The sequence below is a fragment of the Meriones unguiculatus genome, chromosome 7 (genome assembly GCF_030254825.1).
Source record: "Meriones unguiculatus strain TT.TT164.6M chromosome 7, Bangor_MerUng_6.1, whole genome shotgun sequence".
NCBI lineage: Eukaryota > Metazoa > Chordata > Mammalia > Rodentia > Muridae > Meriones > Meriones unguiculatus.
The window spans coordinates 1325414-1348570 of NC_083355.1; the positions used below are offsets into that span (position 1 = coordinate 1325414).

The following is a 23157-nucleotide window of genomic DNA, read 5'->3' on the forward strand; positions in this document are numbered from 1 at the left end:
TTTGCCACCCTGGGTCTCCCGGTGACCTCAACAAAAACCCTCGGGAAGAAGGGTGGAATTCGCAAAGGTGGTTGGAGGCTCCTCCAGCCTCACAGCAAGAGCACTGTGAGTGTTGTCTCTGGTGACAAGTATTCCAGAATAGAGTGTGGTCTCCGCTGTGTGTGCCGGGGTACTGGAGGGGCATTCCACACCTGGGTCTCTAATGAACGGCAAAGGCTTCTAAGACAAGCACAGCGGCACTATACTCTGCATCCTGAAGCCTGACTGCTCGGCAACTAGGCAGCCCACACGGGGCCCACACACAGTGAGTCTAGGGCCCCATGGGGTGCCTGGGGTGGCACAGGGCTCTCTGGGTCCCTGCTCAGTGAGGCTGTGTGGAGCTCAGTGGGTGCAAACACTTGAACTGTAGCTGCAGGCAGGGGAATATCAGGTGCATCTCTACGCCCTGAGGGCTCAACTCCTACACTTAAATCCCTCCCACTGGAACAGCCGGCTCCAGTTTCACCGAGCCAGCGAGCCAGCGTGAGAACAGATCCTGCTCCTCAACCCTCAGCACCCTGCACAGAAAGACTCCGCATCCCAGCACTGCCCACCTCTGGTAAGTGCTTACGATTTCTTCAAGTTTTCTTTCAAAACTACTCAATAGTGTGTCTGGGTATCTGTCTGGGTAAATCGCTTGCTGTCTGCTCTTTCCTACTCTGTTCCCTAAGGGTTACTCAGAGCCCGGCAGGTGCATCTTAGGGACGCAGAGCACAATTACAAAACTCCTAATGGGTTTGGTACTTTAGTCCAAGAATATAAGCAAGCATATTCAGAAATGAAATCAAGCCTTCTTTTCTGCTATAAATTTATTTTAAAAAAAAATAAACCAAAATATGAATTTATAATATTGCTTCATTGCTGCCTGCTCTTCAAGGAAACTACAATAAATCCAACATAAAGAGGCAAACCTCACATAGTTAGAGAACTGTACAATGCTGGGTTTTGTTTCTAGTTTACGATCTACAACTTTTCAAGTTTAAAACAAGTGCTGCTTTGACAAAGCCTTTCAAAAACAAGATGCCAACAAAGTTTAAGGTTTTGTTTGGTTAAGGTTACACACGGGTGGGGGGGGCAAAGTGTGTTATTCTTATATGAAACTTCCCATAAATGTGTATGAAAATTACTGAGTAAATAATTGGCCAAATCTGACCAAATCAGGTTTCATTTGAGCAGAAATGCCTGCATTTGTTATCCCAGTGTTTGCTGAGTATTAGCAAAGGCTCTCTGGTATTTTAGACTGGCGTGTTAAGGAAACAGAAGCAAGGTGAGCTCTGGTGCAGTGCTGGTCTGGGAGCTGTGTGCCACACAACAGGGCCCATCTGCTCTCTGGACCTTTTCTTCCAAACATATTCCAGAAAACTGCTTTCTGCTAAGGGTACGGCCGTCCTAAGTTCACCTTCATCTTAAAGAACAGAAAGTTTAGGAGGGAGTGGTGGCCAGGTCTGAAAAAGCTCGACTGAAGTAAAACTCACAAATCTCGTTGTTGCGACACCCCGTGGGTAGAGGACAGTGGCGTGCCCTTGAGTGGTGCAAGAACGCCACATCACAGTGCTGTAATTATAGCGTGCCCTTCACGATGTTCCACCTGTGCGGCTCTGTGCCAGACAGCTGGACACCAGCAGGAGGACGATTACAGCACCGTCTTGATTGCAGGTCAGCTCACAGGACAAACATAGCTACCTAGCCCGTCACATCACTGTCCTATAAAGCAAAGCTGTAATTACCCCATTGTGCCCTATCAGAGTTCTTTCAAATCACTCTTTCTCGTGTCTGATTTGTAAGTGCAAGGCCTTTAGAGACTTTTAGAGCATGCCAGCCACTCACTATTGCCTTGACACCAGCAGCTCCGATCTGCTCAAGTTTAGTACTTTAAAGACAAACAGAACCCTGTGGCCAACCGAAACCATAGCGCTCAGTGTGTGGGCAGGTATCCCAGATGGCACGCTGTGGGCAGCAGGAAGGTGCGCTCAGCCCAGGGCCCTTTCCAAAGGCAAAGTCAAGCAGTCGAATAGAAGAGATATTGAAGTCTCAGGTCACACAGCTGATGTGTGTCGGCAGAAAACTGGGACAGCTCTTAAGCTGGGAACTGTACTTGTTTTCAGGCCCCTGTACTACTGTACAGAGTCTACACTGCATCGCAAGACGATTCAGAGAAGGAAGTCTCGGGTCTTGGGAGGCATGATTGAGAACAGGGCTTCCCCAAGGAAGACAGAAGATACCTGAAAGCTCTCTGCCAAAATTCCTTGGCCCAAGCTGGGTGTCTGTGGGAAGATACCCTCATGAAACCCCTGACTATCATATGGGAAGTGAAAGGGAAAGAGGTAAACTCCTCTGGAACTGTGTCGGCCTCAAACATGCTAACACTATAGTTCTCAGACAGCCGTAACTCCACATATAGCCTTCCAGAGATGTATTCCCAAAGTAGTAACAGGCCCACCCCCAAAAAGAGACAGCCACATACCCTTCTTATGCCTTTAGGAAAAGCTTCACCTTTGAATACAAATCCAAACTTACTGTAAATAGTCAAAGTTTTAGGCTTTACTGTTTTGGCAACAACGTGCTCTTTTGGGAATATTTAACACCAGCAGCTGCCAGACAGTACAAAGTCCAGCAGGTATAAACTGACCAAACAGGACTTGTTGTAAGCCTCCGTGCCCACAGACGTTATGTGCCTGGATATGGTCATGGCTGTGGGTTAGTTTCTTCATACTCATAAACCTCACTTGGGTAGGACAGAGAACTACTCACAGACTGGCACCACCATTCAAAAGCTTACAAAGGCATCAATTTTATCCCACTTACTTCTCTAACACAGTAGTTTTATAGATGAGTTACACCCGACTGACACCTGCCTCCAAGCAGCGAGCTCTCCGCTTTTATTAGCAATTGTGAAATCCTGAGGGGTCAGTTTATCCAAAGTTACTCAAAGTCCTCCAGCTCTGCCTCCGTGTCTCCACTCACTCCCTTTCAGTCTGTGTAAACCTCGCTCTGGAGCCCTGCACAGGAGCCACTGGAGCTTGTCCCACCGCCTGCTCAACCCAAAACTTGAGACAGCATTTCCCACACTCGCTCTCTCACACACACACACTCATACATTCACACACACAAAGTAATAATTATTTCTTAGTTATTCTTTAGAACAACATACAGTGATTTGTAATCTCCTTGCCTCTTGTAAGAGACATAAGAAAACTTACCACGACAATGCACTTATTTAAGCTCTGTCCACTGTTTAACCATAGCGGTGTGTTTACTTCTGCCCAAAACCATCAGTAGCATTTACTAAGGTTGCATCCGTGAAGGCCCATTGCTACCTCCTTTCATCCGGGGGGGGGGGGGGGTCTTTTGTCTTCCTAGCCTGTCCAGTGCACACAGTGTACTGTCCATCCTAGCAACTAGGAAGCAGCTCACAGTCGATAAATGTTTGCAACTGTCATCGTTTTGATCGTGACGCTCCCAGCTAGTGATGAAATCATCCCTCTCAGATCTGTGCCATGACATATCCTATACAGCCATGGGAACCTGAATTGCAGAGGTTCTCACGCCTTCAGAATCAAGAGTGTAATGAGCGTGCCAGCACAAGCCCCACTGACTTATCGAGCTGCCCTCATCAGCTAGTCAGACAAGGCTTCTCAGGTTCCCTGACAGGCAGGGAAAATGCACTCCAGGTACAAGCTGGGCCCACAGACAATTTCTTCACATTTTTGCTTTTAATAAGAGGGGGAAGTCACAAGGCCATTATTAAGTGTTAGTATGAGCAGTTTTGACAGGGTGCCTTGTAGCTTCTGCAGCACAAGTAAAGGTCCCTTTGACAGCCCAGTCCCCACTCTTCCACAAGAGCCCAGGAGCCTGGCTTCCTCCCGGCCACGGACCTGACAGTCTTCTCTAATATGTGTGCTTCCTTCTCGATGCTGTGCACTCTCCCAGTGGACTGTGGGAGTAGACTCAGTATCAACCGAGCCATGGTTCTCACAAACAACTATTTAACGGCCCTAAATTACGGTAATAGGGCAGCTGGAGCAGTGCACTTCGGCTCTTCCTGGGCTTGTTCCTTTTTTTTTTTTAGAAAAAAAAAATCTTGCAAAGCAGCATAGGCAGGCCTTGAACTTGACACCCTCTGCCTTACCCTTCTCTAAGTGAGAGAACTGCTGGTGTGCACCACAGTGCCATACATAGTTCTTTATATCTAATACATCTATTATTTATTTATACATATATTTAATGCACACACACACACAAACAAACAAACCAAATAAAACCAGGCCGCACCCTCAGGATATAAACAATCTGTCCCTGCGGCTGGCTACCCCACCCCACTGCCCACTATACACACGCATACTGAGAACAGGGAAGACAGACAAGGGTCTGACTAATCCTAAGCCTTTAGATCTGTTTCTAAAGGTATGGCTTACACGCAAGTGTCTGGCTAGGTCCAGAGGGCATGGCTTTACATGTTTTTCACAAACTTTGTAGCTGAAAACACTTTTCTTCACTGAATATTATTTTTAAGTTGTTTAAACTACTTAGCAGGAGGCCTTTCCCTTTTCATATACCCTACCCAAATGAAGGTACCTGGCCTCAATTCTTCATGCTCTACCCAAGCTTCCACCCAGAGTCAGCCAGGAAGTCCGGGCAGGCAGCTTCCTAAGCACTCAGTTTTGCGTAGGAAGCGCTGTGAGGTATGACAACAGGGACACCTGGTACAGGTGGCTTCCTTCCTCCACCTGAATACCAACCACTTGAGAAGGCATATCCGAGGAAGGGAGGGCAAATCTGTGAGTTATTCCCAAGCACTGATGAGTAGCAGGGCATAAAAGTCACTCGTGGGCTTGCAACTCATCCTCACAGCACTGCAAACTGAGTCGACCTAAATATAGCATCCCATTTGTATTGAGCCAACGTAAACGCTGCTCACTAGAGCTAAGGATGCAGTTCAGCAGCAGAACGTCTACCCAGCATGAAGCTATGAACCTGAGCACCTCCACCCCCACACACACAGCATAATGCTTGCTGACAAAGTCAGTCTCTCATTTGTGATTTTAGAAGCAGTAAATGAAGTCCTGTGTCTTAAATATTTTTACTTTGATACTCGCACACAGTGCGAAGCAGCAGCACAGCTGAACAGGGCCTTGCAGCGCTAAACTAACGGTGCCGCCGCACACTCACTAAGCGCTTGCTCCCATAGAGCAGAGAGGTCTCTGCTTCGGAACACTATCGGAAGCCCCAAAGAAATGGACCAAGGCAAAGTCCAGATTGCAGGGTAAGGGTCCCCAAAACTCAAAGGGTCACCTTTAACCCTGTGCTCTCTTGGTCCCCAGGCAATTCTGGCAACCAACAGAGCAGACCAGAAAGGATGCAGGGCTCATCTGATTTCTAAAGGTACTAGGCTCCGAGTCTGCCCTTAGTGTGACAATGCAGACACTGACCCACTAACCCTGCACCTGATACCAGTGTCTATCTGCCTTCACAGTTTTAGGTGCCACATGAAAGAAACTTCCCTTATCAGGCCCTGAGCCCGTGCAGCTGGCTTCAAATAAAGTACTCAGCAAGACGACGACCAGGACTCAGTTCCTTCAAAGTCACCACAACTTGGTCAAAGAGTCAGCAGTGACCACACACTGAGCAGACCAGAGTCCAAACACCCAGGACAATGAGTCTCCTAAAGGAACGGAAACCAAAAAAGCCACACTATATTCCACGGCCCCCAGGAAAGCCATTTAAGTACAAATGCTTCCAGTGTCCTTTTACATGCAACGAGAAGTCACATCTTTTCAATCACATGAAGTACGGCCTCTGTAAAAACTCTATCACTTTAGTGTCGGAACAAGATCGCATTCCCAAGTGTCCCAAATCCAGCTCGTTGGACCCTAAGCTGACCCACCAGACAGAGCCCCCCTCAAAGCCAGCTACTTCTAAGTCTCTCGCAAATGGACTCTCCAGCTTTGATCCAAAGTCTCAGCAGGGCTCAGCAAAGGAAGATGCCAAAGAGAACCTAGAAATACCGGGTCGGGGAACCCACAAGAGTCCCCAGAAACCAGCCCTACAGAAAGAAATGACACCAGAAGCCATTGTCAGCCCCCAGCCTTGCCTCGACAGTGGGGTTAGGCCTTCAGCATTTGTTCCCGTTGGGGAGCACAGACTTAGAGGTCCAGAAGACACAGAGGCTCCTGAAATGCTGGCATTAAGCAACTCTACCACCAAAGCCACCCCTTTCCATGCCAAGTCTGCATTCCATACTCCTGGTTACCCCTGGAAAGCTGGCTCCCCATTCCTCCCACCTGAGTTTCCACATAAAATCCCATCTACAAAGGGGTTTGGTGCCATCTCCCCCTACATGCACCCTGCAATCCCAGACTACCCACATCCCTTCTACACAGAGCCCGGGCTGGCTGCCATCTACTCGCCCTACCTCCTGACGGGGAACACTCCTGAGTGCGAGGCCACGTTGTTGTCCGTCTATGGGGCCCAAGACCAAAGACACTTCCTGTCTCATCCCGGGCCAATCCCCAAGCACTTGAACACATCTCCGTCAACATACGACCACTACAGATTTTTCCAGCAGTACCAGGCTAACCTGCCAATCCCTTATGGATTTTACAGGCCGGAGTCTGCCTTTCCGTCCTACAGCCTCAGGCTTCCACCCGTCCCGGGCATCACACGAGACCAAAGCTCCCGCCTGCTTGAAGAAGCAGCCCTGGCTTACCCAGCCTCAAGTCCCTCAGAGTTAAACCTTTCAAACTCCCACAGAAAACACACAGAATTTGAGAAGGAAAGTCCAGTTCCTAAGGCAAAAGATCCTTCTAAAGATGGGCAAAGGGATGCAGAAGAGGCCAAAATGAGCCCCCGAGCAGGGACTGCTGCCACAGGCTCACCAGGAAGGCCAAGCCCGACCAACTTCACACAAACAAGCCAAACATTCGAAGGCTTGTGTGACCTCTCAAACAAAGCAGCCTCCTCAGGAACCCTGGAGCGACTCCAGCAGCCTGAGCAGAGCCCCACCGCCTGCAAACCTGTCCAGAGGAGTTCAGAAAGTCCTCATTCTCAGCTTCCTGCCAACAGAACAGAGTCTCCAAAAAGGTAAGAAACTTCCTTTTTCAAAAAATCTCCAATGTAATTTTGTTCAACACCAAATTCACACTTGCTCAAAATGCTTTACATGATCATTTTCCTAAGATTTCTCTTGCTTTCTTCTAGCCTTCAGGCCATGAACAGTGACCCTCCAGCCCACATAGGGAGCAGTACCTCTCTCATCACAGAAGCCCCGCCCTCCAGCCCAGAGGACCACTCCAGAATAGGCCCCCTCAATCTCTCCAAGAAACTGGAGACAAGCCCTGCAGCCACTCATGGACCCACGTATGCAGGCAATGCACAGGCAGATGCCCAGGGCGTCTCAGGGCTGCAAGACCTGCCACTCAACCTCTCTGTAAAGGACCCCTGTAATGCCTGGGCTCCAAGGCCTGTCCTCCCCGGGCCACCACAAGGTGCAGAACCTGCTGCTGTTCTAAAGGCTGAGACGGAAGGTTCTGAAGACAGGACAAGCCATGTGCAGACACAGCAAGACAAGGTCCACAGCAGGACGGCCCCAGATGTCCACACAGTAGACAGCAGCGATGAACAGAAGCAGACAGCAGCTGTAGCTCTCTGTCAGCTGGCAGCCTACAGCCCAGGGAATGTCCGAGTGGGCGAGGAGGAGAGCACAGCCCAGGAATCCACCTGTCAAGACAGAACCACCCTCAGTTCTACAGAGAACCAGGGAGCTCAGTGTGACCTCAGACCCAAAGCACAAAAGAGGACAAGTCAAAGGGATACAGGAAGATCCCAGCAAGGAGCTAAAAAGCCAAAGCTGAATGAGACCGCACCAAGAGTGCTCACTCTCCGCAGAAGAACCCGGGTGTCCTGAGGCCTCACGGATGCCTTCACACCGTGCTCCAAGCAGCAGCCTCACTTTTTTGCTTTTTTGGAGGAGGTGCAGTCTTGCCACGTTGCTCAAGCTGGCATCAAACTTGTGATCTTCCTGCCTCGGCCTCCTACGTGCTGGGCCAACCAGTATACCCAGTTTTCCTCCACTTTTTATCAATTTTTATAAATAGTTTCTCTTTTCTTCTCAAAAAAAAAAAAAAGACAAAAGGCTGTAATCTTGTTCAGTTTTTTTGTAAACATTAAGATAAATATTAAAAGGTGTTTCTACTTCTGGTTATTAAAAAAAAATCTGAGTAGCTTATGCTCTCCAAGATTGAGGAATTAAACTGTGCTTTTCTGTTTGTGACTCACCAGGAAAACATACAGAATTAAAACCTAGCTCAGCAGCGTGGGTCAGTTCACAAAAAAAAAAAAAAGACTTTTCACATGTACTGTTTTTCAGCACTGGAAAACGTCACTGTTTTACTCTTTTCCTGTTAGGCACAGTTATGTGTTTGATGCGGAAGCATCTTCAGCTTGGGCATCAAGTGTTGCGTGTAAAAAGTGCTGTGCTTAGCTCTGCCTAAGCCATCCGCAAACATCAGAAGCGACTCCATGAGTAACTTCTCTCCCTCAGGGAAACGCGTTACTGGTGAAGGTCTGATCAACTTACTCTACTTGCTTATGATGTCACTTAGCTTCACGGTCCACTCCCTACAGTGATGTGCATGTTGATTTTTCCAATAAACTCATGTGTGAACTTTGAGAACACATAAAGCAAAGACCAACATAAGCTCTATGGTATTCTTGAGAGTATTTTGCCATAACATTCAGCGAGAAAGAGTTGACACTGAGGAAGCAATGAAACCAAGAAAGTGCTTCTGGGGTCAGTAAATAAGCTAGTGGCCATAGAGCCCAGGCATGTACGAATCTTCACTCCTGGGGCTTTTCAAAGACCACTCAGGAGGCCTGAGCCCAGGCTGCCTTGAGAACAAGATCAGGAGACCTGGCAACTAACACTACATGGGCAGGGTTCTACCTTTCTCCCTCCTCAGTAACCCCCCTTCTACTTCTGGACAAAGGCAACCTTTCACCCTGTGAGCTAGAGCCACGCTGTAGGCACTGACACAGGGATCCATGGTTCCTTGTTGAGAAACCTCTTTGTTCAGCCAGCAGCTCCCAGCCCCCAGCCAGCCCCAACAGAGGATGCCCAGGGAGGCCGACCAGTATTCTACCTTCCGATGACATCAGGAACAGAGAAACACTGTGAAGCTTGTTAAATGCATACAAAACTTCACATACAATATATAAAAGGGATGCAGGGCTTTTCACAACTGTTATGGGATACATAAGGCCAGTGCTGCAGGTTTCCCACTCATGGATGCAGCCCCCGTTACAACCTGGTGAGGCAGGAGGGGCCCCTTCCATCCAAGGAACTAGGAGAGTCCTTTGGGTCCATCCAAACCACCACATACACTAACCCAAACTTACTCTCTTATGACATAAAATCAACAAATACCAACAAATCTTATTTTCTACCCTGACTTTTTTTTTTTTTTAACGTTTGCCAAACATACACCAATATGTTTGGCAAAGAACAAAAACATGATCCTTCCTGCTCCCAATAAGTAAAAGCCTTCAGGAAAGGGGAATGATCAATCAAGCATTATGCTCCATGCTCATGACCCAAAGCCTGGCACTTACAAAGTCCTCTTAGCATGCTTAACCCAGATAAGAACTCAGCCTTCCACTCAGGCCCCAAGACTCGGAAGGAGTGTGACAGACAGCTCACCCACTGCCTATAGAATCTTAAATGGCAACAAGAAGAAGCTGGCTAGCTGCCACCAGGCCTGGGGGAAACATGAGCTGCTCAACCAAACAGGGGGTGCTCATCCTCCAGGAAACTGGTCTGTACACGGTACAGTGGGCCTCAGCTCACAGACCCGCCATGGAAAACAGCACCATCCGAGGACAGTAGCTCACTTTCAACAGCATACCCATGACAACTAGAGTAGACATTCTATCTATAAAACAAAAGGATTCCCTGAAACTAGATTTAAAAAACAAACAAACAAACAAACCAAAAAGTACACTAGGTCTTACTTGTTTCCGAATCACTACCTCTCTACATTCATATCACTGACTTAAAAGTAAAAGCTCTTCACTTTACAGACAGACAAAAACAAAACAACAAAAACAAGCTTTCAAAAGTTAAACAGAATCAATACATAACCTGCCAGGTACACTATATAGACCTGAAAACATATCTCAAAGAGACACTCTTGCTTCCTCTCCACAGCAGCCAGGAGATGGGCTTACGGGAGGGGCAGACATGGCGGAGCGCTACCCAGCCATACAAGAGGAGGAGATGCGCACACACACTAACATATGAGTCTTGAGATCATTACACTCTATGAAATGGGCCAACCAAAAATGGCAAAATTTTGTACATACTTTGTACTTACATGAAGACCCAAGAATGGGCAAAACCATAGAACTAGGAAGCAGACTGGAGTCACATGGGGCAGGAGAAAAGTCCTCTGTTTGGAATAGATGTTTTAGAGCCACATGCATGGAAGAGTTGCCCAATATCATGAACACATCTAATGCCAATGAGCAAAATGCTTGGAAATGGCTACAACAACAAATTTCTGTTTTATCTAGTTTTAAGCGTAAGTTTTTTAAAGAAATGAGTAATACAACAAAATTTACTGAATTAGATTTTTAGTGAGCAAAGTGAAAGGTAAACTGTATCTCAATTTATATATTAAAGCAAAAAACAAAACCCCTTTCTAAATAATCCCAACAGTGATCTGCTGTGATGTGTCCTCTTCCCATACCACCTTCTACAGGACAGGAAAGGACAGACGGACATACGCAGACACTCCCACAAAGCACAGTTCCAAAGGACAACAGAAGCAAAATCAAAGGTGTGACATCATAGTCTTCCATTTTCTTACAAACTCAGGTGTCTAGTAGCTCAAAATGGCACAAATGCTACAAACTCAACAACAGTGCAACTCTGGGCACTGGCCAAATGGCCCTGCCCAGAAACCTGTTTGCCTGGGAGACACCATGCCAGACACCCCACATGTGTATCATCTGGGCCAATGGACATCTCCAGCCTTCCTGCCTCCTCTCCCAGCACATCTCTTTCACAAGCATCTTCCTAATAAAATTCTCACATATTTAATCCTATGTGGCATTTGCTAGTTAAGAGAACCCAGGTAGATGTCATAATACTATCCAAATTTTCCTTGTTGAATGATACCATGCAATGGGACAAAACAGGAACCTCTGTGCTGAAGTGCTAGGCTGGTCAAAACTGATAGGATCAACTTTTGCAGAACTCTGGAAACTAATCAAACAGTTATGAAAACCAGAGAATGCTTAAGGAAGGAAGATACTTAGCTCCCGTGCTCACTGATACTCCATCACATCAAGCCTGATGCTGAGACACAAGGCAGAGTGCAGGAACCAAACACGAGGCAGTGACTGGGACAGTGAATTCAGATGACTCAATACATTTAAGAGCAAGCACCTGGTTGTGCTGGGGAGGTTTTCTTTTGGAGATGCTATTAAAACATTCAAAATATTGTGTTTTCAACAAAAACAAAAAACTGCAAGGCAGAAAATGAACAGGAAAGTATAACCCAAACACAGGGTTTTTTCCAGTGAAGCAGCCCAGACATTTTGAACTTACCAAAGACATTTAAAGTGCTCAAAGGAAACCAAAGGCCGTATCAAGCTCAAAGTATCAACCAAAGACAGAAATTACAGCAACTAAACAGAAGTTCTGAAATTGGAAAGTCAGCAGCTGAGACGAAGGTTTTCTAGCGGGTGTGATGACTGACAGTGTGACAACCTGACAGGGTCTGGAATTCTTTAGGAGACAAGTCTCTGGGTCTATCTACGAGGGAGTTTCTAGGTTGAGTTAGCTAAATGTGGGATGCCCCACTCCACAAGCAGGGGACCCAGACTATGTAAACGGGGAGACGTGAGCTGAGTACCAGCATTCACCTCTCTCTGCTTCCTGACTATGGATGCCATGTGTCCAGGTACCTCACACTCCTGCTGGTATGCCTTCCCTGACCAAGACAGACTATACTCTTAAAACATATGAGCAAAATAAACCCTTCCTCTGAACTACTTCTGTCAGGTATCTTGTCACAGTAATAAGGAGAGTAATTAATCCAGGGCCCTTACAGTCAATGTTGTACGAGTAAAAGGCAAAATCAGTGAACATAAAGACAAGAAACTGAAATCACCTAGTATGAGGAACAGGGACAAAAATAATAAAGGTAGAGGACTAGAACCTAAGAGACCCAAGGGACACAACAGAGTCCCTTTGTGAACTTTGACAGCCACATGTCAAAGTTCAAATCGCAGAGCAAGAGGGGGAAACATGGCAGGTGGAATATTGAAGAAAGTCAAGGCTGAGTACATCAAAAGTTTGGATGAAAGACAGGAATCTATACACCCAGAAGGCACAAAAACAAAAAACAAAAAAACAAAAAAAAAAAAAAAAAAGGTTTAAAAAGCAATCCCCTCCATCCCATTCCCCTATAAAACATCTGGGCCACTTGAAATAAAGATCCTTCAATAATGGCCCAAGTCTTTATTCACCAAAATATAGATCAAAAACAAACGCAGACACAAGGTGTGGGGAAATCTATGTGAAAGTGTCCCATGTATGTACATGACGATAACCTGGCAGAACTCTTTAAAAGTCCTTCCTTGAGACTTAGCCCAGTGATGGAGCCAGTCTACTCTAGGGCTGTGGTAAAGCTGATCTGACCTCCAGCTTTGGCCCGCACACAGGAAGAAGCAAATGTTGCCTCCCAGCATGCTCTTGTGCACTTCACCCTCCTAGAACAAGCCTATCAGGCCTATCCTACATGCGCGCTTTTCCTTCTCGTCCTTTTTAAGAGACTTGGTCTAGGTAACCTCAAGCTCAGTGTGACCAAGAACAGCACGGAACCCTGATTCTCTTGCCTCCACTTTCCAAATGCTGGAATTGGAGTGCTTTTACTTTCTATTCATGTTTGCTAAACTGACAGAAAGCCTTATGGTATACAGCAGCTATGAGCCAAACCAAGTGTTCAGCTGTGTGCCCTCAGCTATGACTTTAAGCAAACAAGAGCACTCTCAGGAATGGTGTGAGGTCTAAAAGAAAAGCATTAAAAAAAATCCTAAGATGAGCAATGTTAATGCCAACCACCTTCACAAAGGTTCCAGAGTCCCTGCCACCCTTGCCCGACATGATACTTCCCCCATCAGGAGACAGTACAGTATGTCCCTGGCTCAGTTCACATGGAGACTGCAGGACAGGAGGACAGCTCCCAACAGAAAGATCCCTGACTAATTTCCTCCACATGATGCTTTACGACTGGAAACAACAGCTTGACATTTCTCACTTCTGACCGTCCGGCTGGCGGGATAAATGGTGTTGAAGGTCCTGAGATGTGGCACGCACACGCTAGTCCTACAGCAGAGAACCAAAGAGACGCAGCACTAGCCCCAACGGCACAGCACAGCAGTGCGTAGCACCTCAGGAACCAGGTTCCCAGAGCCGAGCTGCCCGCAAAGACCTGGGGACCCCATGAGATGGGCCTGATGGTCTAGAAAACCCTCCCACTGCTCCCAAACACTGCGGGCCTTCTGACACACCAGTGTGGCTTTGCCACACTTACCACAATTCCTGACAAGGCAGTCTTAGCTATAAACACAGCCACCACCTAGCAACACCTTGGAGCAGCATCAGGGACACACAAATCAAACCATGTGAAGACAACTGACATTCCACAGCAACTATGATAGGAATCATTGTTTTAAAAAGAAGGAAGGCAAAACAAATAGTGATGAGGGTGTAAGGAAAGACGGGCCTTAACACATGGCTGCTGGGACTGAGTCTGTGGGGAGCATCTGACTCTTTTGCCTGCGCTTTGAACTCTTCTTCCTGCTGGGCTGCCACATCAGGCCATCATCTGAGGGCTTAGACCAGTCTCATCATATCATGTTAGGCCATATCCCTGGAAGGCCTGCTCTTTCTTTCCTTTGCTTTCTTTTTTCTTTTTCTTTTTTCTTTTTTCCTTTCTTTTTTTCTTTCTTTCTTTCTTTCTTTCTTTCTTTCTTTCTTTTAAGGGAAAAAGAGGAGGTGTTGATCTGGGGAAGAGGGAGGTAGGGAAAGGGACTGGGAGAAGTGGAGGAGGGAAAACTGGTCAGGATACAATGTCTAAGGAAGAAGAAAAGCTAAAACAAACAAACAAAAGGGATCTGGCTATTCCCAAGTCTACACTCAGGACAAATGATAACAAGTCTACACAGAAACTCATAAACAAATGTTCATTAAAGCATTACTCAAAAAGTCGTAAGATGTAGGCAACCAAATGGTTTCTTAAAGTGACTAAGCAAAATGCAGTGCTCCCATACAGTGGACTCCCCATCAGCAGAAAAGGAAGGGAGCACTACACCGTGATCATCAGAAATTACACAAAGTTCAGACACAAAAGAACAAACACCAAGTGCCCACATGAAATGTCTGAAAAGGGCAACACAGAACAGCAAACAGGACCAGAGCTTGCCGAGGGCTGGAGAGTAGGTGAGAGTGGTTGCTCTGCAGCACAGGATCTCAGCCTGGGGCAGCGAAAATGTTCTCAAGTTCAATTCCATGATGTCACCCCATGTGCCAGAGACCACTATAAACTGTAAGGGGGTAGACTATGCCGTGCGTAAACTGTTACAATAAAACTGCATTTTGTTTTGTTATTTTTTTGTTTTTATTTTTTTAATTTATTCACCTTGTCTTCCAACTGTAGCCCCCTCCCTCGTCTCCTCCTGTTCCCACCCTTCCTCCCTCTTCCCCCATCCCCCTCCCTAGTCCTCAGAAAGGGAGAACTCTCCTCCCTCACCAACTGGCCACAGACTATCTAGTCTCCTCTGGACTGCCTGCATCCATCCTCTTCCTCTGTGGCCTTGTGATCCAGTGCCCAGTGCTGACAGCAGAGTTGGGCCCTGGTGGGGCACGCTGGTGATCCAGTGCCCAGTGCTGACAGCAGAGCTGGGCCCTGGTGGGGTACGCCGGTGATCCAGTGCCCAGCGCTGACAGCAGAGCTGGGCACTGGTGGGGCACGCCGGTGATCCAGTGCCATGAGCAGCAGTTCTACCCTTTCACAGGGTTGCACAGCAAATACTTACATTATGATTTATAACAGCAGCAATTCATATTGTTGAAGCACCAACAAAATAATTTTATGGTTGGGGACACCATAACAGAAGGAAGTGTATTAAAAGGTTAGAAAGGTCGAGGACCACCGCTCTGGACAAAAACCACACCCTGCACAATCTCTGCAGCACACTCTCAGGGAGGATCTTCCCTTCTTTTGCACTCCTCCCCCTTCCACTTACAAGGCACCTCCAGCTACTAACAAAGACAGCCCCACCAACCAGCTAGTGGCACACTCCCACAGCCTTATTCTCTGACTCTACCTCATCAGGACCCAACGGCTGGCCTGAGTTCACCGTCTTTCTATGTCCATCCTGAAGCTCAGCTCCACTACTGCCACAAGCCATGTCACCCGTCAAGACGCTGTCACTGCGAGCAACGTAATGCGCTGTGAGGGCACCAAGCCCTACAGCTTCCGGTGCTCTCAGTGGATGACAGCACCCTTCAAGAGTCAAAAGCAGTTCTAAAGACAAGAAAATCAACTATTTCCAGGGCCCACAACCCTCCACGTCCGGCACACAGGATGTACACAGCATGCAGCTACAAGAGGCTGAAGATGTAATTGGTGAACTATAAAGGCAGGCATAAAAAAGAAGCCTGAGAGATACGATGGACACCAGGGGCCATGGTGTCCATGGCTAGCCACACTGAGGAGGCCCACCAGGTTTCAGCGGCCCTGAGGATGCAGATCCATGCACTTCAGCTACTTACCCTCTGAGAGTCTGGATGGCAACAACAGGCCTCGTCTACCCAGTTCCGCCAGTGCCAGGCATCCACCATGCCATGCTTTATCCGTCTCCTGAAAACTGAAACCAGAATTCTAACGTCAACTTCAGGTTTAAAGCCCACAATTTTGCAAGAAACACAAGCTGGTCCATATTCTGGGCCCAAAAGCCTTCCTAAAACCATTACTTCTTGGCAAGACAATAAGACTCTCAAACTTAATATGAACATAATTACCTCATCAATACTACTCTTTACAACACCCAATAATAATGAAAAGACTTAGGTCAGCTCAAGAACAGCGCAGAGACACCTGCCTGACATGGCGTCCAGCCGCTATACCCCCATGCCTCCAGCCTCAGTCCACTCTCACGAGATGGCAGAGTCCATCCAACTCAGAGGACATTAGCCGGAAAGGAACGGGGGGATGCCTTTAAATGGCACCCAGTTACTTGAGTAATAACATTGGAGATTAAAATAATGATAAAATAAGATGGACTACTGTGTCCATCTAATCCCAGTGCCTGGGAGGCAAAGGCAGGAAGATCAGAAGTTTAAGGCCATCCCAAGCACATTAAGGTCAAGACTAGACTGTTGAGATACATGACAGCCCATCAAAAGAAAGGAAGGAGGGAGGGAGGGAGGGAGGGAGGGAGGGAGGGAGGGAGGGAGGGAAGGAAGGAAGGAAGGAAGGAAGGAAGGAAGGAAGGAAGGAAGGAAGGAAGGAAGGGGAGGAGAAGGAGGGAGGGAAGGAGTGGGGAGGGAGGGAGGGACAGAGGAAGGAAGGAAGGAAGGAAGGAAGGAAGGAAGGAAGGAAGGAAGGAAAGAAAAGGAGTGAGGAGGGAGGGAAGGAGAGAAGGAAGGAATAAGGGAGGGATGGAGGGAGGGAGGAAAGGAAGGAGTGAGTGAGGGAGGGAGGGAACGAGCACTTAAAGGTCTTTTTCAAAGGTGTGGAGGTAAGTTTGGCTATTTTCTCGGGCTGATTACAATCTCGTAGGCTCAAACAAGCCTCCTACTTCAGCCTCCCAAGTAGCTGGGACTACAAGAACCCAATTTTGCATCCAACTGAAATAGGGTCTCCCAAATAACATTTTATATTTAAAATCATTGTATTCAAAAGTTCTCTTCAGGGTGTGGCTTATCGTTATTACAGTGTGAGTGACTGTTCTCAGACTGGTCAGGGCTGCTCAGAAGTTTCTGTATTTTGTTGCCAAAATAAACATGGAAATGCACATCACAGGGGCACAGAAAGAAACACTGGCCAAGTGCTAAGGGCAAGCTATTATCTCAAATCCGAGCCTAGGCTCCCAATCCTAGGGCTCCAGAGAGAGAAAGCACAGAATGCCTGGATGCCATTAATCGGCTGGAGGACAAGGGCTGGGAGATTCAGGCCTCTGCACAGACCCAACATCCTAACCCTCCAACAGGATGCTTGCTCCAACTGCACTGAGGATTCAAGAGTAGTAACGCCCTTGCTCTCTCAAGAACACAGGCACAAACAACAGGATATACTTCTGTATCTTCCAGCTATTAAAACAACAGACCCATAAGAAGGTTAAGTGAGCTAGGGTCCAATATCAGACCAAGACTACAAGCCAAGAAGAAGGAACAGAGTCTGGGCTCAGAGTGCCAGAGAAATTAGAGGAAAAAAATGTAAAAAGGTTGGGGGGGGGAACCACACCTGGATTAAAAAGTTCTAAGCGACCAGAGGAAATGTCAGAAACACCCTAAGGGGGATGGGCAACAACAGTACTAGAAACTCAGGGAAGGCTGGAAAATGCTGAAATCCCAGACCTTCCTAAATCTCTGCTCAACTGAAGAGCAAAAAGACCTGGCTGCCCCCAGAAGCCAGCAAAAAGTCCAGGCTATCACCAGCACATCCATCCTGTGACCTCCAGGAAGGAGTGCCAAGGTCTAAAACAAATCCACAGAATCTTGAGAAAAGAAGCTATACACATTTTCTTCTCTCCACACTGCCCAAAGAAATCCCAACTAGAACGTTTTCTGCTAGTTTTCCTACTACACATCATTCCAAAACAGACAGTCTCTGACACACTGCCTCCTGTAAACTGCAAACTGCCACCAAGCAGCCCGAGGCGAAGGCTCACTTCGGGCTGTGGGTGGGCTGTCTCTAAAGACACAAGCAGCAAGCGCTGGAGGGCTCAAAGTGCTGATGATATACTTCCTGCCAGCCGGCCACAGTCACACAGAACAGAAAGCCCAGATCGGTGCTGCCAACACAGAGCCATGCAAAGCGAGCATCTAGACAAGGTGTATGCCCCTTCCCACCCTCGACTTCCAAAGTCCAGAAAGAAACCGTAACCTTAGAAAAACATTCACTGGGACAGAAACAGAACCAAGGTTCCTGTGTATGCATGCACACTAGCAGTGTGCGGCCCCAGGATCATACCCTACGCCATCACACACACAGGCCATGTGTCCCACACACTCACAACGTCCTGAGAGGCTAAACTTCAGTTCACCATAACTCTAAATCCAGGCCTCAGGCACTGGAGAATCTTAATATCCACTCTGGGAAAGAGCAATACGAGGCACAGACCCAGAACATTCCCGCATTCTAAGAAGCTCTGCCCACCCACAGTACAGGCCGAAACCTACACTTGAAGATTCAGACCTACATTTGCATGGTTTCAAAACTGACTCCATCTCTTTCTAAAGATCTTAGATATATAATGGTGTTGAACAACATATCAGATAACTGAAGTTGTCAAATTTAACCTGAAAAGAAAAAAATAAAGCTTCAGGGTTTATTTTTTTATAAATAGCTCAACTGAAAGAAAATATAATACACAAGAGCAAAAAGCCACAGGTTTGCCTCTGAGGGTGACAACCTACCTGAAACAGTCCAACACAGACCCCACCACCTCATCAGCCAGCTCTCTGGGAAGCCTTCCAGCCATCCGGCCAATTCTGAAAAAGAGAAGCAGTTTATCAGCATTACCATCCTGAGTAAGTCTGCTATTCCCCAGAGGAGGACAAGCCTTGAAACTGCTCAGGAACCACGCCAAGGACAAGGCAGGTGATTCCTGGCCACCTTTCCCCAGAGTAATATGGACACGGAACTCCTCGGTGACAACAGCACCTGAGCACTAGAGGATCGCTGCTGGCTCCAGCCGAGGCCCTCTCAGCCGGCTGCCTTACTGCCACAGTAGGCCAGCCCAGGTCCTGCACAGAGAAAAGCCGGAACCCTGAAGTCAGGTCCCAGCCTGCCTCACTGTGCGTGGTCTATCCCTCTCAGCAGGACACACATCTACTGTTGACATAAATAAAATTCCCTCTTGAGTCTGAAGAGAGCTTCTCACCTGTGGCGCCAGGGAAAGCTGTGAGCAAGAAACAGCACTGCCTCACTTTCTATTGACCACAGTCTCTTCAACAACCTAAACACCTGACTTGTGTGAATGAACTACTGCTACGGTTGGCCTCACACCACACTTTCTTCTCTCCACACTGCCCAAAGAAATCCCAACTAGAACGTTTTCTGCTAGTTTTCCTACTGTACATCCCATCATTCCAAAACAGACAGTTTCTGACACACTGCCTCCTGTAAACTGCAAACTGCCACCAAGCAGCCAGAGGCAAAAGCTCACTTTGGGCTGTGGGTGGGCCGTCTCTAAAGACACAAGCAGCAAGCGCTGGAGGGCTCCAATTTAACTCAGTTTTTTGTTTTGTTTTGTTGTTTTTTGTTTGTTTGTTTGTTTTTTAATTTTTGGTTCTTTGAGACAGGGTCTCACCATGTAGCCCCGACTGGCCTACAATGTCCTCCATAGATCCAGCTGGCTTTAAATAGCAATCTGCCTGTTTCTGCCTTGCAAGTGCTGGGGTAAAGGTATGTACCACAGACTCAACCTGTAATTATCTTTAAATGTACATTCTATAAGACAATGGTTCTATCATTTGAAAATCTACAAAGTATTTACAACTCTCAAAGCTCATGTAAAATTTTTAAGAAATGAAGAGCACACTGCGACACAGCTGCTCCTCCCGCTGCCACTCAGCACCTGCCCTCACCCAGTGCCTGCCCTCACTCAGTACTTCATACTCACCCTTTGGCTGCAGACCAGCGCACCACAGTGTCCTTGTCCTTCAAGCCAACCAGCAGCTGCTCTGTAAGGACAAGACACAAACCAACAGGCTACACACCTCTTTGTCCTCTTGCTTACACATAAGCCATCCCACCAACCCTGCACTTCACAGTGTAGGAGTAACTGTGCCACTGTGCACCCGATGTGCTCCAAAGACGACACGGTGGGAACTATGCGGAGAATCTTATTTCCACACATGCCTACAGCCTCAGCACTTGAGAAGCCGGGGCAGAACGACTGCCTCAAAGACAGTTTGGAAATCCCACCACTCAGGAGGCGAAGGCAGGCAGATTTCTACTGCGTTCAAGGCCAGCCTGATCTACACAGAGTTCTAGGCCAGCCAGGGCTATACAGTGAGACCCTTTCTCTAAAAAATAAGAGTCTTACCATATTATTTCTTTACATTAGTGAAGGAATGTGTGGCTTGGGCATGCCACCATAAGAATGTGGAGACTAGAGGACAACTTTTAGGAACTAGTTCTCTCCCCACCACATATGTCCCAGGGATAACACTTGAGTTGTCAAGTTTGGTCCCTTTACCCACTGAGCCATCTTGAATGCTCAAGAGGTCTTAGTTTTATTTTAAATGTTATCCTATGTATTTTGTGTGTGTGTGTGTGTGTGTGTGTGTGTGTGTGTGTGTGTACATATATACACACACCCCATGTGCATGCCTGGTACCTGCAGAAGTCAAAAGAGGAGTCAGATCCCCTGGAACTGGAGTTACAGATGACTGAGCCATCTTGTAGGTACTGAGAACCAAACCAGCAGGTATTCTAAGCAGCTGAGCTACCTCTCCAATCCTGGATTTTAAATGTAATTACAAGAACTGTTTTAAACAATCATAGAAAAGGGCACTTCTGCCACTTTCTAACAAATGGAGCCACCCCAATAGGACAATCATCAGGGAGCAGTCGCTCCCCAGGTGAAGGCTTCTGTAAACCATAGAAGGGGAGTCAAAAGAAACAAACATCCCAGATGGCCTCCACAGAAAAACATGACATTTGGGAGGATCAGCAACAAGGCAGTTGTGAGGTTATCCCAGATCACGTATCCCTGAAAGCCAAGTATGGTCCAAGTGCTGGCCAAAGGGCAAACCCCAAAAGAACTGACATGGACAACCAGCTACAGGGTCAGAGTAGGAAGAAACAAGTCAGCAGCCAGGTGGTCTCAGGGGAGCAGAGTGTAAAGGAATATGGCCGAGGCAGGCAGGCAGGCAACAACGGAGAAGGAGCAGGGAAAGTCAACCTGACTCTGGGAATGCACGATGGCTCAGAGGGAGTCAAGGACAGGCGCTGTGCCACAGCAACCAAGGAAGAGAATCCCAGGGAGCACCGGGATCAGAGAACAAATGTTTGTGAGCAACACCGCTGCAGTCGAGGAGACAGTGTAGACAAGTCTGTGGAAAGAGAATGAGTGGACAGAACATGCAAGAGAGATGGCCAGCTGGCTGTGCACCTCCTAGCCAGGAAGTATTGGTTGAGGGTCCCACACAGCATGAGGCAGGAACGCAGGAAGAGTGAGTGGACAGTAGTGAGCCTGAGGCTGGACACAGTGACGGGCTGACTGCGAACAGACTCCAGGTCAAGACTCCTGATAAGTGTGGAGACCTAAAGTAGCTTGCGATGATGCCTCAGGAAAGCACGCTTGGACAAGATAAGAAAGTGGAGGCTGGGACACAAGTCCCATGGTCCAAGTCCATTTCCCTGGGAGCCCTGTGTCTGTGAAGACACACAGGGGAGCAACCTAAGAGTCAAGCTGCAGAAAGGCACTGCAGGGGGCTGAGGAGAAAGAGGAAAGCTGGGGCTACTGGAGCAAGTGTCCACGCAGAGGTCAGGGCAGTGAGCTGGGTGAAGTCTCAGGTGACCAGGAGAGAAACAAGGGAGGGAAGCCAGAGAGGGAAAGCCTGGAGAGGCATGCATGATGCCTGCTGTAGGCTCCACTCACCTATCACACCTTCCACGCCCTCTGGAACATCATAGTCTTCATCACCATCAGAGGTTAATCTATGAGACAGCGGCTTCTGCTCGATCGTACGTGGGGCACAGAGCTGCAGGTTGGCAGCCAAAGACCGACAGCCACGCTGATACCTATGCAGAATATACAAGCTTAGCTTGGTAGGGTCAACCTGGCCTAAAAATATTTTTTTTGGTAACTGATGTCATCATCTTAGCATCCCTGAGAATTATACATAATCCTGCGAAAATCTCTCACACCACACAGACTGGAAGAAAGGAAGACTGCTGATGTGATATTATCAGTACAAACCTGAAGGAAATCCAACCTAGACCAGATTCATGCCCTAATCCTGAAGAGCCTTCCATAACAAAGCTTCATGGCAGAAGGTAATGGCAAAGCCTGGCCACAGGGTACACATGGGAGATATCAGGGCCTCATCCTTAACTGCAAGCCTTCTGGCCTCAGCCCAGGCCACAAGGTCCACTCCTTACCTGAACAGATCTCCACTTGCCTGGGAACAAGACAAGGGGAATCAATGATACCGTGGCTCATGGTCACCACTGCACCATCTGTTTAGCCTTGACCGAGCAACTCCCTAAGAGTCAGCATGCCAGAGTAGCCAAAGCTCAGCTGCAGAGTGAAGTCAAACAGGAAGGCAGCTTCTGTGCGGCTCTCTACCCTACGGAGAGGCCCATGTGGACCAAGGCGCTTCCTGCCCTGGCAGACACTGATGTGCGCGATCCATGGCCTCTGCCCCACAGACACTGTGCTGGCATAATGCCACTGTGTAAGGAGTATCCTTGCATTAGTCAAATGCTCTTTTCTCTGTCCCCATTCTGGCTGCAATCGGACATGGCATGGTCATGGGTATTCTCAAGTCTGCGTAAACACTGCTCCTGCTCCCCGTGTATTCTGTGATTTGTCAACTAAGCTGATCAGCTCAGGCTGGACTTCAGTTTCCAGCCAGTGGAGGGGTAAAGATTCACTCAGTCTTAAGGAGATACACGAGAAAACAGCTGGAATTGCGAAAGCCTTAAAATGCAAGCATAGGGGATCCTGGCTAGAAAGTAGTTAGAGTAGCATAAAGGGCCAAAAGAGATTAACATTGCTCAGTTACTGACATAAAAATTATTGAATAAAACTAAAGTCTCGGTCTCCATTATCTGGAGCAAGCTGGGTTAGATTAAAAACTGCCAACATTAGATT

At 47.6% G+C, this 23157-nt stretch overlaps 2 protein-coding genes across 3 annotated transcripts in view; one reads left to right on the forward strand and one right to left on the reverse strand.

Annotated features, from left to right (window-relative positions):
- Window positions 1-23157, reverse strand: part of Tbcd (tubulin folding cofactor D) — a 163518-nt gene that overhangs the window by 98379 nt on the left and 41982 nt on the right. For both annotated transcript variants that reach the window (XM_021654200.2, XM_021654203.2), the window contains exons 10-13: window positions 21940-22082; window positions 19954-20014; window positions 18746-18820; window positions 15878-15972 (exon numbers count right to left, since the gene is read on the reverse strand). In XM_021654200.2, the coding sequence (XP_021509875.1) occupies window positions 15878-15972; window positions 18746-18820; window positions 19954-20014; window positions 21940-22082 (374 nt within the window). The remainder of the gene's footprint in view (window positions 1-15877; window positions 15973-18745; window positions 18821-19953; window positions 20015-21939; window positions 22083-23157) is intronic.
- Window positions 40-9665, forward strand: Znf750 (zinc finger protein 750). Its single transcript, XM_021654204.2, has 3 exons — window positions 40-598; window positions 5513-7119; window positions 7237-9665. Exons 2-3 carry the CDS (start codon window positions 5693-5695, stop codon window positions 7940-7942), a joined length of 2133 nt encoding a protein of 710 aa, XP_021509879.1. The 5' UTR covers window positions 40-598; window positions 5513-5692; the 3' UTR covers window positions 7943-9665.

Bases quoted from the DNA above. Each gene is read 5' to 3' on its own strand.
- Znf750 (XM_021654204.2), top strand. From the start codon at position 5,693: ATGAGTCTCCTAAAGGAACGGAAACCAAAAAAGCCACACTATATTCCA. The intron at 7,120-7,236 runs GTAAGAAACTTC...GCTTTCTTCTAG, and splicing joins AGAACAGAGTCTCCAAAAAG to CCTTCAGGCCATGAACAGTG.